The sequence below is a fragment of the Agelaius phoeniceus genome, chromosome 1, assembly GCF_051311805.1.
Source record: "Agelaius phoeniceus isolate bAgePho1 chromosome 1, bAgePho1.hap1, whole genome shotgun sequence".
NCBI classification, from domain to species: domain Eukaryota; kingdom Metazoa; phylum Chordata; class Aves; order Passeriformes; family Icteridae; genus Agelaius; species Agelaius phoeniceus.
In genome coordinates, this window is record NC_135265.1 from 3072387 (window position 1) to 3090068 (window position 17682).

Consider the following 17682-nt stretch of genomic DNA (forward strand, 5'->3'; position numbering starts at 1 on the left):
TTGAGACTGTGTGTGGCCACATTTCTCTTCACAGGGAAAAGCAAGGCACAACTTCCCAAGGATATTTCTGGGAATCGCAGTGAGGAACCGCAGAGAAAGAAAAAAACAATTCTTATCTCAATTGCTGCTCCTCTTGTTCACAAGTGGAATGCATTGTGGAAGATTGTTTACCTGAAGGGAATTGGTAATTGGATTCTGGTGTGTTTTGATTCACTGACCAATTGAATCCAGGTGTGTGTGTGGGGACTGTCACTGACAGTCACCAGATGCTGTGCAGTTGAGTTGAGTGCTTGTGCAGATTCAGTTTAGATGTAGTGTAATATAGTATAGAATAATATAGTATAAAAAAGTCATTAATTAGCCTCCTGATATCAGTGGAGTCCTCCTGGTCATTTCTCCCTGCCACGGGGGTCATTTTGATTTCCGATAACTGTGTGCTCTGGTTGTGTCAGTGCTGCTGCAGAAAGAGCCCAGGGCCAGCTGAGCACAGGCACCTTTCAGGAGCTGCAGAGAGTGATGGGGGCAGCCCTGAGTCTCCTTTGCTCCAGGCTGAGCACCCCCAGCTCCCTCAGGGCTTCCTCACAGGGTTTGTGTTCCCAGCCCCTCTGCAGCCTCCTTGTCCCCTCTGGATGTGCTCAGTGTCCCCAGGTCCTTCCCAAGCTGAGGGCCCAGAGCTGGGCACAGCACTCCAGGTGTGACCGCAGCAGTGCCCAGGGCAGGGCCAGAGTGACCTCCCTGCTCCTGCTGGCCACACCATTCCTGAGCCAGGCCAGGAGCCATTGGCCTTCTTGGCCACCAGGGCACTCTGCTGGCTCATGGTCAGTCACTGCTGACCAGCACCCCCAGGTCCCTTTGTGCCTGGGCACTGTCCCAGCCACACCATTCCCAGCCTATTCTGACCTGATTATGTGAGCAGCCTTGGGTAACCCACCCACCCCAGGGCCAATAATTACTTTATAAAAGTCACTGAACTTGGCTTTGCCAGAACTTTTAACCACCTAAAGGGGACACTCCAGTCAGTAAATTACTGGAGCAGAAATCCCTGAGCTTCATCAGAATGAATATTCTTATTGATACAGTCAAGGTGCCAGACTACTTAACTTCAATGACAACACTTGGGGAGTGTAATTAAGATGTTTTCTTTTTCACTGCCCTGTTTTTGGTCCAAATAGAAATGATTTAACTACAGCTTGTTTGTAAATCTGTCAGTACAGCTGTGCTTTTTTTGACAAAAGCTGCTTGTTGCTGCTCAGAGTGTTTACAGAAATACCTTGGTTTATGCCATCCCAATTCAAATCCTGGACTGAACTGTCCTTGTCCCCTCCTGCAGCCCTCCAGTGCAAATTTTTAGGTAACAGCATGAATTAGATGGAAAAGCTGTGTCTGAAGGGCTCTGAGAAAAACAAACACAGGAACAGCACAATGCCAGGATGAGAATGCCAGGACTAAAATGTGGTTAAATCAAGATTATTCCTGCAAGGCAGAAACAGGTTCACCTGCACTGCTCTGTGCAGTCACACCAATGCCTGTGCTGGTTTTGGCAGTGGGTGTGATCCTGGGGAGGATTCCTGGAGGCACTGAGCCTGAAAAGGACTTAGATGGGATTTATCCTGCCCTGCTGAAGGTGCTGCTTTGGGATCAGGGATTGTGCAAGTTCACACAGGAGCTCTGCTGATGCTGTCTCATGGGGAGAGGATGGGCTCAGCAGCAATGCTACAGTGCAAGCACAAGTCCTGATGTGTTTATTAATTGTTATTAATTGTGCTGAAAACTGTCAGGCAAATGTTTGAATTGTTTTCCTGGAGAGAGAGAGATGTGATTTGGATGCTTCCCCCCAGTATTGTAACACCAGGATCAGGGATGGGACACTTCCCAATCCACTCTCCACATGCATTCATTCTGTCCTAGCTGCAAACATTAGCCAAAAAGCCCTGATGGTCTGGTCTTACCTCTCCATTGAGAAAGCAGTACAGAACAGCCACCACAAACCCCTGGGGAAAGGAGAAAACAGGATTTTAGCACTGCAGACAAGGAGAGAGTGTAGATCCATTCAGCTCCCAAAGGAGAGATCACACAACCACAGAAGTCTTCAGGTTGGAAAAGACCTCTAAGGTCATCAAGCCCAACCATTCCCCCAGCACAGCCAAGTCCACCAGTGGCCCATGTCCCCAAGTGCCACATCTGCAGAGTTTTTGAACACTTCCAGATGCCAGATGTGCAGTGATGATGATGCAGACAGGGTTGTTAATAATTCACCACTGAATGAAACTTGCTGCTCAGAGCCCCACCCACCCTGGCCTTGGACATGGCAATAATGGCCTTGGACATGTCAATAATACAAAATCTGAACTGAGTTGTTTATTTTTCTCCCTTAAGTATGAAAAACCACAGAGACACCCATGTACAGGGGAATATTTTCTTTTCATTTCCTAAAATGAGGGAAGAGAATCTCCTTCTGGACAGCAAAATATAAATTTATCTTTCCTCCTTGCCAGGCTGGAGTGAGTAGATTTTCCACAAAGGTACGAGAGCAGTATGGGGCATGCCCAGAAAAAACCCATGTCCAGCTTGTTGCATTTCTCCCTGGTGACAAACCTGGTGACCCAAATGGTGGCTTACCTGGAATGACCCAACCACGAGCTCAAAGACCAGCTTCACTTCTGCTTTGAAATTGTCAGGGAAGAAAGCAAACATGATGTAGTGAATGCCAAAGAGAGGGATCAGCAGCAGAGTGGACTTGGCCAGCCTCCTGTTGGAAAGACAAACATGAGCCAGGAGGGGAGAGGGAAAAGGGTAAGAGGCTGAGGAATCGTGCAGCTGAGCCCTGAAATAAACCCTGAAAATTTATTATTTCTCCTTGTTCCACAGACTGCAGATGGCTGGTGATTTCAGACCTGGTGGCACCATAAAATGTGACATTTTTATTCCCAGTAGCTCCACTGGAGGTATTTCTTTCTCCCTCTTCTCTTCTTCCCCTCCCACCAGAGATCTTTTTTTCATCTCCACAAGCTAAATCATCATCTACCAATGTCTTTGTTTGCCTGGGATTTCTGAAAATTACAGCTTCTGGGAGAGAAATGGTATGTTTAGCTCGGAATAATGACAGGCTACTGCACAATGAATGTCTCCAAAGGAGGGGGATGAACAGTATTAGTGCTTAATGGCATCATGCTGGGTAATCAGGGGTCTAATTAGGAAGAGATGATAATGTATTAAATGTAATCATTATTTAAAAAGTAGCTGGCAGAAAGAAAATGAAATCAAGGGTCTAAGGATGCTTGTGGGGGTTTTGTCTCCCTTGGTCACTCGCATCCTGTGACATCTCCCCCTCTCTCAGAGGCTTCTGGAGGGAATAAAGCAAAGGCTGGGATGTTGGAAATATTCATTTTTCCACCTGCAACCCCTCCACCTCCAAAGCCTCATCAGGCTCAGACCTCTCAGACCATCTTCATTTATTTGGCACCTGCAGGAGCCCACTGGAGGCTGATGGGGCAGCTTTGTGCAGAGGATGCTCATCCTGTGCCTCCCAGAGCTCCTCTGTAGCTCTCCCTGGGCCTGGCCCAGAGACAGCTCAACATTAAGGCTGTGATTGGAGGCTGTGGCTCATCCCAGGCACAATGAGAGCCTGCAGGAAGATGAGGAACTTTACAGGAGTTTGCCTTTCTCACATCCCTCACTAACAAGCACATCCCTGCTCATAGGGATCCAAAATCAGAGTTCTCTGAGGAACATCAGCCTAGAGGAGGAGATGTGGTGCTACCTTTGTGTCCCACATTGACAGAGATGCTGTTTGCAACCTCCAGTGGATTAGAAAATTTCATCTTATCATTGCAGACAACACTGGGACCTTAATTACAATATTTTCCCTCCTGGCTGGACTGTGGTGATGAAAAGGACAGAAATGACAAGACTTAAGCCCCCTCCTCTGATTTGCACACCTCAACCCAGTCTCTTGCTCCCAACACTGAGCTTCACCAGATACTGAGTTTTAGATTTTATTTTGGCATCAAGGCAAGGGCTCTGTGATTTTTAAAAGACTCCACCACCTAAACACTGCACTCAGGAAGATCATCACCCAGTCCCAGTGTCATTTCTCCCAGGAAGCTGAAGCCTGGCTGTGCAGGAGGCAGAACTGCTTGGGGTATTGTCTGAAGCTGGTTAAATCTGCTGGAAACCATGGATTCTCAAACCCCTCATTGCTCTGATTCCCAGCACACCCCAGACCTCCCCTATCTGACAGCTACAGCTGGTGACAGGTAATTTTGGGAGAACATGTGTCCATTAACCTGCATGAACCTGCTCCTGTCCTTGGGAGTGGGCTAGAGTGAACCAGCATTTCAGTCATGCTCCTTGGTATCATAATGGAAAAGTTACTCAGAGGAATTTAATGACAATATTGATCCACAGACATGGACAGAATGGAGAGATGAATTTTGCTCAAGTTTTCTGTTGCAGAAGACAAATTCTGTTTGCCTGAAATATTGCTGTCCCATTCTTGCACATGTCCCTGTCATTTCCAGAAAACTGTTTTGGGAGACTTGTTTTTACAGCTTCCAGTACATGAAAGCCCAGTTCCCTGCCTGCAGCATTAATGAGGGAGTCAGCAGCACACCTGAACTTCCAGCCTGCAGCTAAGCTCAGACCTTTTGGAGTTGAACAATGCTGTCAGCAGGCTGTGTGTGTAGAAAATAAACAATATAAAATACACATGAGAAGGAGGGAGAAATGCAAATGAGATATCCAGGATGCTGTTAGTTTAAAACAGCTTTGTCTCAGATTTGGCAGGAGGAATGCACACAGAATCACAGAGGAATTTGGTTGGGAAAGACCTCCCAGCCCATGGAGTCCAAGCTGTGCCTGATCCCCACCTTGTCCCCAGCCCAGAGCACTGAGTGCCACCTCCAGGGATGGGGAGCCCACAACCTCCCTGGGCAGCCCCTTCCAATGCTTCACAACCCTTCTGGTGAAGGAATTCCTCCTGATGTCCAACCTGAACATCTCCAGGCACAACCTGAGGCGATTTCCTCTCATCCTGTCACTTGTCTGGGAGAAGAGCCCGATCCCCATCTGGCTCCAACCTCCTTTCAGGGAGTTGTGGAGAGCAATAGGGCCACCCTGAGCCTCCTCTTCTCCAGCCTAAACACCTCCAGCTCCCTCAACATTTCAGCAGCAGTTTTTGGCTAAGAACTGTTGGGTCCTGTAGTCAAACCCCAGAAGTCTCCACAGATTTCTGTCTAAAAGTAAAAATCTTGGGACCATGCTGAGAACTCGCCTTGGTGGGGTCCAGCCTTCAGTTTCAGACAATTAATATTTGTTTTCCTAGGAAAGTGTGGTGTCTTGTACCTACTGCAGTGAATTCAGTCAACAGAGTTTTCCAGATGTGGCTGGGGGCCAGGTGCCACTGTACAAGGGGACAAGTGTCCCATAGGTCCTGTGTCATGTGTGACAGGTCTGTGCAAGTATTGGAAGTGTCCTAAAGCACCTCATGCGCCTTCCTAAAATTTTAGGGCCAGGTTGGAAAGAGCTCTGAGCTACCTGGGATGGAGGAAGGTGTCCCTACCTATGGCAGGGCGTTGGATGAGCTTCAAGGTCCCTCCCAACCCAAAATGTTGTGGGATTCTATGATTCATTCCCCAGTGGAACTGAGCCATCTTTCCAGGTGGTGAAGGAAGGTGAGGATCTGTGGGTGTCAGGATCAGTTGTCTTTCAGAAGAACCCCCTGTTGAGCAGGTGAGTGACGGGAACTCTGTGTTTTACCAACATGCCCTATGTTTGTTTACAGGGCAAAAAGAGCTTTCCTGGCAGCTCCACCTCACTGGAAAAATGTGTCCTGAACCCAAATCCCAGCATGACCTCTTGACTTCTGAGATAATCTGGGCATAACTCATCAGGTGCACGTTGGCAGCACTTTTGCTGAGGGGAACAGGAGCCAGGAGTGCCAGGACAATGCTCCGTACTAGAAATTATTTAAATATGCTGATTTAATCTGTGCACCTGCTGCAAACCTGGGGTGCAAAGATAAAATTCCCAATTGGAAATCCAGAAGGGCAGGTGGTAGAAAGCACAGGGTCTGGTAATGTAGGTGTGTTGTGATGACAGAAAAATAGATAATTGGCTTTGGCTGCTGCCAGGAAAATTAAGGTCAAAAACTGGCATTTCCTTTCACAAATCTGAGAATCTCTCGAGGCAGATGAAATGAATAATTCACCAAAACCAGAGAGAAATTCTCAGTGCTGTGGCTGGGCAGGATTTAAGGAACATATTGTTACCTTTTTCCATCCTGCAGGATGATGAAATGAGGTTTTTCAGGGAACCCAAAAGCACAACTCCCTCCGAAGACCAGGATTTACAAGCAGTGACCATGCAGACACTGGACACTTTTATTGAATTCTTTTCTAGGAAACATTTAATAAATATCCAGGACAGCTGAAAAGCGGAGCCAGAACAGTGGGAAGAGTCAAAAATAACCTGGTCTGGACTTTTATTTTATTTGTATTGAAGCCAGAATAAATCTGTGCAGATAGACATTTCTTTCACTCTTAAAATACTGCAGCTGAGACCAGCCTTGGCCACTGAGAGAGATGTTGATCTCTCTGGCATGTTGTTCATTATATAAAGCCCCGTTAAGGTCAACCTCATATCCCTGGAATAAAAGTATTAAGTCAAGTAAAACTTCTAAGACAGTGATCCTTCTCAACAGAGAAGAGAAATATATTGAGTTAATCCAATCTTGTTTAGAGATCTCTTTTAGGATGAGGAAAATTTGTCACAGATCCTACTGAATGGTAATTTTCTAGATCTCTCCTTTTTTAAAACGGAAGGTCAGGAAAATAAGAGCATATACTGTGAAGAGCAACTTTTTGTTTTCCATCAGGGGCTTTCTGCCTTCAGAATCCAATAAATATTAAATATTCAAAGAAAAATTATATTTGGCTTCATGATCATTATTATTACTCTCATTTCTTCATCATTAATCTCAGGAGAAATCCCTCTCACCTGCCAAAAACTGACATAAAACCTGACCAGCTCTTTTAGCAAATGCTCCATTTCCTGATTTCTAATCTGCTTTAAGCAATTAAAATTAATTGATTTTGATCAGTGCAGACAGACACAATCATGAAACAAGATGCAATGAAGAATTATCAAGCAGCCAAGCAGGTTTCCCAAAAAAACACTTTTAGGATAGTGTTGGAAAATCTGGGACTTACGAATATTGGCTGGTTTCGTTGTGCCCAACATCTGGGGAATGCAGCTTCTGGACTAAGATACGGATGATGCAGATGAAGAGGATGAAGTTCACCTGTGGAGATGGGAAGAGAGGAGTAAAACATCAGCATTTTCCTCCAGGGAAAAGAGCCCATCACTAGAGGGGAACTCCTCTCACTGGAATGGTTTTTGCCATGGAGGGAGCTGCCGTTTAACAAGCCATGAGCAGAGAGAGCCCCTTCTCGGGGGAGCACATGGAAAACCGACACAGGATGATGGCATCTTGGGCCTGACATCAGCCTGCTTGGGACTTCGTGTCATACATCCCAAGTATGATGATGTCAAGCCCATAGAGCACAGCTTTGCACGACGTCCTGGAGCGCGCGCGGGAGGAGCCGCACGTGGCGCCCGGCGGCTCGCCAGGCGGTGTAGCAGGCCCTGGGTCTGCAAGGGCCCCGTGGCGTGCAGAGGCCTGAAGACAGGAAATGCCAAGTCATGGTGAATGGGCTAGAAACACCCCTTTTCTGCCTTTTGGAACCCCTGTTTTTTATCTCTCTGTAACCCTGTAGGTCACTCGCCAGGCGGTGTAGCAGGCCCTGGGTCTGCAAGGGGCCCGTAGCGTGCAGAAGCCTGAAGATAGGAAATGCCAAGTCATGGTGAATTGTCTAGAAAGACCCCTTCCTGCCTTTTGGAACCCCTGTTTTTTATCTCTCTGTAACCCTGTAGGTCCCTTTCCTTTAACCCTTGCCATTGGACCATTTCTGATCCCCCTGTATCCTATATAAAGGGCTGGTTTAGCCCGGTTCTGGCAGAAGAGCTGTCACTGGAACCCTTCTCAGAATTGGAACTCCAAATGGCCTTCTCCTCTCTCTCCTTGCATCTGCCTGCCTAGGCACCTAGCAAGCTGAAGGGCTGAAATCACAATGAGCTGACAATCACTAAAGAGCTGATCTCACTTCAGCTTGTGTCCTAGGGTGACGTTTTGATGCTTGTATCCCCATTTGTGTGTTCTGTTTATGCTGGATATTATGTTCTGTGCCTTCAAGGCTGGCTCTGAAGAGTGAAAGTTTTGTTTTGGTTTCTTATCAGCCTGTTCCCCCACGGCTGGCAGGACACACAGGGCAGTACATGATGCTGCTTTTGGTTTTTGCTTTTTTGCTTTGCTCTTGCTCTTGCTTCTGCTTTGCTTCTTCTTGCTCTTGCTTCTGCTCATTAGCTAGTTTAGCTAAACAGTCCAAATTTCTTCCTGGACTGTTTCTCCTTTCCTTTTTGGAACCAACTTGAACCTGCTCTGGACTGGGACCTGGGAACACCGAGAGTTTGCACCTTATGGCTGCAGCAGCTGCCCCAGCACAGGAGGGACTGAGAACAGAGCGACCACCCCCAAGAGAGACTTTCTGAATTTGTCATCTTTTTCAGAGCAATGAAAGAGTGGTGTCATCTGCTATTGTTCATTTTGTGTGCTGGGGGGTGCTTTGCCTGTTAAATAAGCAGGTTCTTTCCACTTCTCCCTGAGGAATCCTTCCCAAACTGCTGGGGAGAGGGGCCCTGTGGATTAGCTTTCTGGAGGGGCCCCCCTTTGCAGATTCTCTCCCAAATTTGCCCTAAACCAGGACAGCTTGCTAAGGTTGCCTGTGGCTGAGAACTGCCTGGGAGCTTGGAAAGTCTGTCCCGAATAGGACTGTGCTATCTGGGACCCTGCAGCCTGCTGGGGACACCCTGAAGCAAAGGCCGATTTAAGGCAGTGACATGAGGCCAGCTGCTGAGCGTGGTGAGCCAGGCAAACCAAACCAAACCAAACCAAACCAAACCAAACCAAACCAAACCAAACCAAACCAAACCAAACCCTGTCAAAAACTGGCGTTTCCTTTCATAAACGTGAGAATCTCTCGAGGCAGATGAAATGAATAATTCACCATCACCAGAGAGAAAGTCTCAGTGCTGTGGCTGGGCAGGATCCACTCCAGTGGGCCTCTGCTCAATCCTATTCGATGCCGTAGGATTTTAGCTTTTACGTTTTTTCAGATCCTGTACTGCTTTAGGGTATAGCTCTAAAACTCCACAACCTGTCAGCTGCTGTTCTCCTGTTTTATTCAGATAAAACAATTCCTCTCTGGGTCTGAAACTCAAGGACACCTGACTGTCTCAGGCCCTGAAAAGTGTAAACAAAAGTGAGCAGACTGGGGTATATGACTTCATTACCTGAAGCTATAATTGGAGGATTTGATGCTTTGGTTTTAGATTTTTTTTTTTCAGGTTCTGTGCTGCTTTAGTGTGTGGGTCTGGGTTTCATATTAGGGGATGCTGAGCTCACTGCACAGAGCAGGGAGACAAAACAATTCCTTCTCTAGCTGGGCACCAAGGACAAATGACCCAAATCTCAGCCCCAAGAGCACAAACACCGTGGGTTGGAGAGAGAAAGAAGAGGAGGATGGGACTGCATGGGCTGGAGCTCTGGTTGGACAATTAACTCCAATATGCAAATGGAGAAGGATGTACAAAAATATGAGTTCTTGTGACCAAGCCCTCTTTTGCTTCCATTAGCCATGACTGTGGCTCCAGTATTGCCAGGGTGTGGCCTTTGAAGGCTCTTCAGTAAATATCCTCTTTATTCCCCTTAACTCTGTCTAGCCTCTGTTCCAGCTGCTTAAGGCATCACATATATAACCCCTTATATGTAAAACCCCATCATATATATAACCCCTGGTATGTAAATGGACCAAACTTGTAACTGTATGAAAAACTCATGACCCTTGTCCATCCTGGGTGTAGCCCTTCTCAGAGGTTTCTGACTGCCCAAGGTGAACCTTTTGAAGGCATTTAATAAATACCCACTTTTATTCTCTTAATCTTGTCTAGCCTTTGTTTCAGGTAGCCACTCCAAGGCATCATGTTGGCCATGTTCTCTCTTGTGCAGCAAGGGACAGACCTCACCAAGGCAGCAGGGAATGCTCCCTCCTGGGATGTTAGACCAGAGCAGTCTGGCTGATAGCCAGATTTTAGGTGGTTCTTTTCACCCCAGAATCTCACAGTGCTCTACCAATGTACTCAAGCAATGTGAACCTTATTTATTAGCAAAGGTGTAGAGCTAGGAATGGGAATGTCCTGATGGCCTGAGTTGAATGCAAATCTGCTTCTTTCAAGGTCCTCTCTGTTGAGTCATCCTGTTAATCATGCAACACAGACAACAGAAAAGCAATGACAGATTTCTGGGGACTTAGTTCAGCTTTAGTTTGGCACACAACCCCTTTCTTTATCCTTTCATGGTCAGTGAATGTGCAAATGATTCTAGTTTTTAGAGGCTCAGCAGCTGGAAGGGATTGTGTTAAACCAGCCAATCTGATTCCCTGCAAAAGCAGATGATATGATTTCTTCCAGCAATTCCTACACTTATCACAACAATAGATGAATAAAACAGACTGAAGCCCATCTCTCAAGTAGACACTCTTTTTTCAAAGCCTATGACTGATTGGATATCCATTGCATTTCTTGGTTATGATGCATTGCTTAATCACTTCTTACCTATTTTGAGCAATTTATCATAGTTTCTGTTTGTATTTATTTCCTTAAAAAATGGTTTGTGTGTCTGATTTGGTGGGAAGTGAAATTTGTTAGTCCCAAACCAGCATTATCTAGATCAACTACACTAATGATCATTGATAACACACAAGCTGCTGCAAGGAAGGCAAGAATGGAGCAATTAAATTCTGACTGTGTTGGCTTGGAGAGGTCAAGAACAAACATGGAGTGGAGTGTCATAGATGGGCTTGTATAACCTTGAAATTCCATGGTAAAAGATACAAGAATCAGGATATTGGAGCAGTTGTTTAGATTATTTTTTATCCCTAGAGTGTAATCGAAGAAAATCAATGTGTTCCCAGTGCTTAACATCTTGTGCACAAGATATATCTCATGTACCTTAAAGATCTATAAGATCTTGTATATGTGTTTTTTCCTTGTACACCAGATATATCTCATGCACCTTAAACATCTTATAGATCTTGTATATGTGTTTTTTCCTTGTACACAAGATGTATCTCATGTACTTAAACATCTTATAGATCTTGTAGATGTATTTCTTCCTTACACTGAAATATCAGCTGTATTCCCACGGATTTGGAGGAAATGCTGCATTACCCCCTGGAGAAAGCTGCTGTTCATCAGCCAGTGGCTATCATGCCCTTCCTTTAGGACAGATTTAGAGGATATCTGCTGAGGGAAAATCAGGAACTGCTGGGTAAATTCTGCTTGGCAATGAGGAAAAGATTTATTGGCCAAAAGAAAATACAGACCCATTGATCTGAGGAGAATAAAAGGGTGTGTTTTTTGACTGAAAGCTTATCCCAGGAAAGGGAAAATGCTATCTATAGCTTCCCAGGACGATATAAATATTTGGAGATGTGTCATCTAAGTACTATATTTCTTTCCAGGGAGGTAAACAGAGCAAGATGTCATTATTGAAACTTTCAGTCTGGAATCCCTGCATGATAAATGCCACAGGAAAAAAAAAATCTTCTTGTAAAAGTCATGATGTACATGGAATAAGAAGTATGTCTAAGGAAAAAGTTCTGTTTAAAAGACATATATTTGATTTGATTTCTGTTGCAATTTTTTCTTTTTGCTTCCCTTGCCACGTCGTTGACTTCATTTAAGAAAACTCAAAACTAAGTTTAACTTCAGTCCATTTGATCTTAAGGCTTGGATCCATGCCCAACAGAGCAATGTTCAGCAAGGATGGAAGGACCCAGAGTTCTTGAGAAGTGTCCTGGTTTCTATGGTCAGGATTGATCATATCCAGAGAATTAAAATAAAACACTTCTGTTGATTTTTCTGGAAATTAGCCAAACTTCTCCAGAACTTACTCCAAAAATACACAGCTGGAATGCAACTCTGTACTGCTTGAAAGAGGCAAATTCCTGAGGGAATTCATCTACTCCCTTTTTATCTAAGTGGAAATTCATGGTAGGACTTATGTTAATTTGTAGTGTTGACTTCTACACCTGAACAAGTCATCCTGGTCAGCTCAGAGAAACAAAGCCCCTCCTAGAATGGGTCATCTGATGGGATTCACTGATTCCTGGGGCAAAATGAGCCTTTCCTGGATGTCCAACCCCATTCCTCCATCTCCCATGGCCACCCCACCAAGGAGATGGAGGTGGTCAAAGCTACATCAAGCCAGCTCCACCCTGGTGGCCTGGTCACTGAAATTCCTCCTGTGGTCAATGCTGCAGGTGAGGGTGCTTATCTACAGGAGGAGTTTCCTCATCTTAAAGCAAATGTTCAATGTACAGTGGGATTTTACCTGGCAGTGCATTTTCCATGGACATTCACAGGACATTTCTCAACACCCCTTCACCCCTCCCCAGTTAGAACTAAAGATGGCTTTGCAGCCAGCAGAATGTGCTGATACTTTACCAAAATAGACACCAAAATAGGAGTTTTAATGATCCACCAGAATGGGGATTCCACTATTTCCTCCCAGCACCTAAAAAGAAACAAAGCCAGACTTAAAGCATCAAGCACAGCAAGCAAGCAGGTCTGTAACTTTCTCAGTTTTCCCTAAAAGCTCAGGTTTGCTAGGTTGGGTTGTATGAAGAGAACTAAACCTCATGTGTATGGACTGGGAATGGCCAAAACTTGCTTTACATTGGCTGTGAGCACTGGTAGGTACCAAATATCCCAGATGTAATGTCAATTTTTTTCCCCTTGGCCACGGAATGGGCTGGAGGATGTTAGGCAGGGTGAATGTGGGGAAGGATGGTGATTTTTCTTAATTTCTCTGACACTGAGCTCTGCTGCAGGGAAATTCTATGGAAACCATGAAAATCTATCAAAATCTATGAAAAGATCCACCAGGGCTCCAGTGCTCTCCACCATGCTGGATGGAGGGGGTTTGATAAGCACAGGGCAATTGGCACCAACAGAAAAAAACCCAAAACCCATCACATCCTTCTGAAAAAAATACCAGCCCATGGTGGGGTTAGTCCCATAAATGCAGCAAGTTGCAGCTGGGCTGTGGATGGAGTTAGAAAAGTTAAAAAGGGTCCAGGGTGGGATTTATTTCATCCTGAAGCCAGAGCTGTCTGCACACACCACCCCTCACCTGGGACTGCATTTTAAAGCCAAGGAGGAAAAGAAGGAAAGGACTGGTGTGGAAATGACTGATATTGCTTGGGACACCTTTATCTGCACAGCCAGGTGACAGAAGGTGCATTTTTTAGGAAAGCATTCATGGAAATTGGGCTGCTTTCATGTAAGAATAGATTAGTGGAGCCTGCTGCAGACGATTTCACCCAGATTCAGCTCCTCTAATTCCAAATGTTGGCCGTGAAGGCAGTAGGAGATGAAGAGAGGAACTTTTAGGGCACAGTTCCTGAGACCTATTTTAAGCATCAACTTTAGGGTGATAAAAATTGCACTCTGTGGACTACACTGACTAAATCTGCCCTAACTCTACAGGGAGATGGAGCAAATTTCTCACATCCAAATGCTTCCAGTTAGGTGTGTGCTGCCCTTTCATTTAGAATTAAAGTAGCCCTAATTTTGTCTAGTGCACTTCATTTTTGAAATAAATTGAGACAGCCTGAATGAAGGTCACTTGCACTTGGAGTTAGAATTTTTAAATAAAGTCTTAGTGTTATTTAACCAATCTTACCTAATTAGGGTTTATTTAATCTGGATTAATTTCCTGTAATTTTTCTCTGCAGGTAATGAAAAAAAAATAAATCTGTGTTAGGTATTAAAATATTCTGTAAATTCCTGCTCTGTTTTACTCAGCACAAAAATGTAGGGCTTTAAAGTCCCCAGAAAATGCAAAGAATTCTGTATTTTTGTTAAGAATTTTTGGAGCTTAGTGGGAATATATAGTAAGAAAAACTGGCTTCCAGAATGGTTAAATGCTCCTGTCTCTGACTCATTGTAGAGGCTATTTATTAACAGAGTAAATAAGGTCAGTTTTATGCAGATAGAGTGAAACCATAAAGGAAGTGAGTTGCCCTCAGGAAATGTGCTGGCGTGACTATAAATCAAAAATGCAGTGAGAAATCTGAGCTTCTTCTTGTAGTGAAAAAGGGGCAAATCAGGACACATTTGGAGGGGAAGAATGCATGGGAGAAAATGGATTTAACTCCAGGATGCAAATGCAAGAAGTGAGGGAATGCACACTGAGGACAGAATAAGCACTTGTTTCTGCCTCTCTCCGGGGTGTTTTCCTATAAACCCCTTTCCAATTACTGCAGTCTGACTGCTTGAATAAAAGCAAGAATGAGCATTTCAGGATCAAATCCTCTTTACTTGCACATATCCTTGGATAACTCTGGTGTCTGCCTCATTTTCTTGGCTGCATTCTATCTGCTTCTTATACAAAATATCAAAGGCTGCTGCTAGGTTAAAAGAGATGAAGAATAGATCCTAAAATCTGCTTGAGAAAAAAGAAAAAAAAAAAAGAATTTTTAGCCTTTTCCTTTCGGAGAGAATTGGGTGTGTTTATAATTTCCCTGCTGCATGTTTAGGGTCAATTCTGCAGGGTGCAAAGCTCTGTTCTGAGCACAGGGCCAAATGCAGCCATCAGGATCTGCTCACAAATTCCCTGCAGATATCCTGACCAAGGCACTGGGAAGTAAAGAGGGGGAGGGATTGACTTCAAATGATTTTTCAGGGAGACCTTGGAGCGTTTCCTGGTTCCTGGTGGCAGGAGAGAGGTGCCATTGCTGCTAGCTTTTGGGTTGCTAAGGCTGCAGGCCTTTCCTTGGCCATAAAAAGGATTTATAAAGGAAAATATAACTGATATAAGGAAAATATAACTGATATAAGGAAAATACACCTGATATAATTTCCTTATAGAGGAATTATAACTGAGTGCACAGGCTTACCCAACATCAAAAAAGTAAATCCTGACAATTGTCCAGGCAGTGATGAACACGGAGGGGGCACCTGAGGAGAGAAGAGATGGTGTTGCTGTCAGAAACCATGATCAAATGGTTCCCTGATTTCATTGCCAGATTATTTAAAATCTGCCTCATTTCTCAGGGCTGTTCTCCCTCGCTCCCCACCTCTCCTGAGTGACTGAGGGGATGCTTTCCCTCAGGGGTGGGGAAATACTTCACATTTTCAACCCTCACATGCCAAACTGGCAACGTTGCCTTTCCCTCCCTGTGGCCATGCAAGATCAGCTCTCTGGAACTGCTCCCAGCACGCTGAAATTCCCCTTGAAGTGCCTGGAAAAACCTGCCAGGGGTGAAATGCAAGGAATAGGGGTCACTTGAGCCACCTACAGTGTGGACACCTGTACCTAAGGAGGTCACCACAGGCTCTCCTCAGCATTAAGGGGCAGAATTGTGTGTTTCTCACACACAGGGCATCCAGCTATGTTAAATGTTTGATTTAGAACAATAAAAATGAAACATCCCTGGACCCTTTTGCCCTGTAAGGGAACCTGGAGTGCCAAATTCACAGGTGAAGCTGCCTCTGCTCTTCACTCCATATCTGCCACGTTTGGGTGGTTTTGTCCCATCCTTGTGCTGGCTCTTTTCTCTCTCTTATCTTTGACTGGGTTTAGGTTGGAAATACTCCAGGAAGGACATGTCTCTTTGCTCTGTGTTCCTCACAGATTGTGTACATTTTATTACCAGTGATTTCCAAGTGCAATGGTACTAAACCCAGTAAAAATTAATGTAATTAGTGCATCCAAATTATTAATTCATGTGTAATCCATTCCAGATCCATCCCTGATGCTCTTGCAAATGATGGATGACTGAAAGGCCAAAATATCCCTCAAGCACTTGCCATGTTCTAGAATTGCCCCTCTGCACCCAAGCAACCTCAGGACACATTGGGAGTGCAAGAAATTTCCTTTGATTTAAATCATTACCTCCATGCATTTTTCTTTAAAACCTGCCAGCTCTCCAGTGCTGAAATAAAGCATATCTGGAGCACAAGGTGAATTTAACAAAGGTCTGACCTGAGGAACTGAAATGAGACCTGCTCCCATCATCCCTCCTTCTGCCCAGAGCATGGAGAAGCATCTCTGCTTTGCAGTGTGAAGCTGAGTGTAGCTCCTGCCACTTTTAATGGAAGTTACTCCATTACCCATGGATAATTGAGAAAGTCCTGAGTCCTGGCATGTCCCTGGACATGGCTCAGTTTTATTTTACTTTTTCTCCTCAAGATTCTTCCCTGCTCTTATTATTTCTCAGTTTCAGCCATTGAGAGCAGGTAGTAGAAAGTTATTAGCTTACTTAAACATAAATCTTCAACTAAATGGCATGAAAGGGGAAAAAAAATCTGTTTCCTTTTTGGAGAAATAAAAGAAGTTGATCTGGTAGGATTAATTTGCATAAGTCAGCAATTCAGCTGTGAGTTATTTTGTGAAGAGCTCAATTCTCTCTTCCTTACCATTTTTCTAATTTTATTTTGCTTCGCTTTTTTAAAAATATTTTTTAATTTTCATTATATTATATTAATTTAATTTTATTTGATGTGTTTGAGACTGGATTTGCACTAAGGCTGGAGAAATCACCAATGCAGTGAGCAGAAGGTTATCAGCACTAGCACACAGGTGATGGGATGATCTCAGGGCAGCTGGCTGGCCTGAATTCAGTGTCTGGGTCAGTCCAGGAGCTCTGCTTTGCTGGGATCCATCCTTACAATTTAAGGTCAATGTATGATACCAAATTCAGGATTCCAGTCAGGATCAAGGAATTCCTTCCCAATATCCAATCTAAATCTACTCTCTGTCAGTTTGAAGCCATTCCCTGTGTCCTGTCCCTCCATCCCTTGTCCCAAGCTCCTCTCCAGCTCTCCTGGAGCCCCTTGAGGCTCTGGAAGGGGCTCTGAGCTCTCTCTGGATCTTTCCCTTCTCCAGGTGAACATTCCCAGCCTGGCCCCAGCCCTGGAGCAGCTCCATGACCTCCTCTGGAGTTGCTCCAGTTGCTCTACAACCTTTTTATTTTGGGAAACCCCATGGCTGGCTGCATCTCTGCAGGTGGATCTCAGATGAGGAGAGCAGAGGGACAGAATCACCTCCCTCAGCCTGCTGGCCACGATTCTTTTGATGCAGCCCAGGACTCAGTTGGGTTTTTGGGCACATTTTGAACTCGTGTCCAGCCTCTCATCCACCAACCACCCCAAATCCTTCTCGGGACTTAGGGGGGCTGGGTGCTGTCTACAACATCTGTCCTAGGGTGACATTATGATGCTTGTATCTCCATGTGTGTGTTCTGTTTATGCTGGATATTATATTCTGTGCCTTCAAGACTGGCTCTGAAGGGTGAAAGTTTTGTTTTGGTTTTGTTATCAGCCGCTCCCCCATGGCTGGCAGGACACAGAGACAGGGCAGTACATGGTGCTGCTTTTGGTTTTTTTGTTCTTCCTTTTGCTTTGCTCTTGCTCCTGCTTGTGCTTCTACTCATTAGTTAGTTTAGCTAGGCAGTCTGAATTTTCCCTGGACTGTTTTTATTTCCCATTCTTGGAACCACT

General features: G+C 44.8%; 1 protein-coding gene across 1 annotated transcript in view; it reads right to left on the minus strand.

Annotated features, from left to right (window-relative positions):
• Window positions 1–17682, minus strand: part of VIPR1 (vasoactive intestinal peptide receptor 1) — a 121473-nt gene that overhangs the window by 7805 nt on the left and 95986 nt on the right. The window contains exons 8-12 of the mRNA XM_077185988.1: window positions 15078–15138; window positions 12622–12691; window positions 7209–7300; window positions 2620–2749; window positions 1950–1991 (exon numbers count right to left, since the gene is read on the minus strand). Coding sequence (XP_077042103.1) covers window positions 1950–1991; window positions 2620–2749; window positions 7209–7300; window positions 12622–12691; window positions 15078–15138 — 395 coding nt within the window. The remainder of the gene's footprint in view (window positions 1–1949; window positions 1992–2619; window positions 2750–7208; window positions 7301–12621; window positions 12692–15077; window positions 15139–17682) is intronic.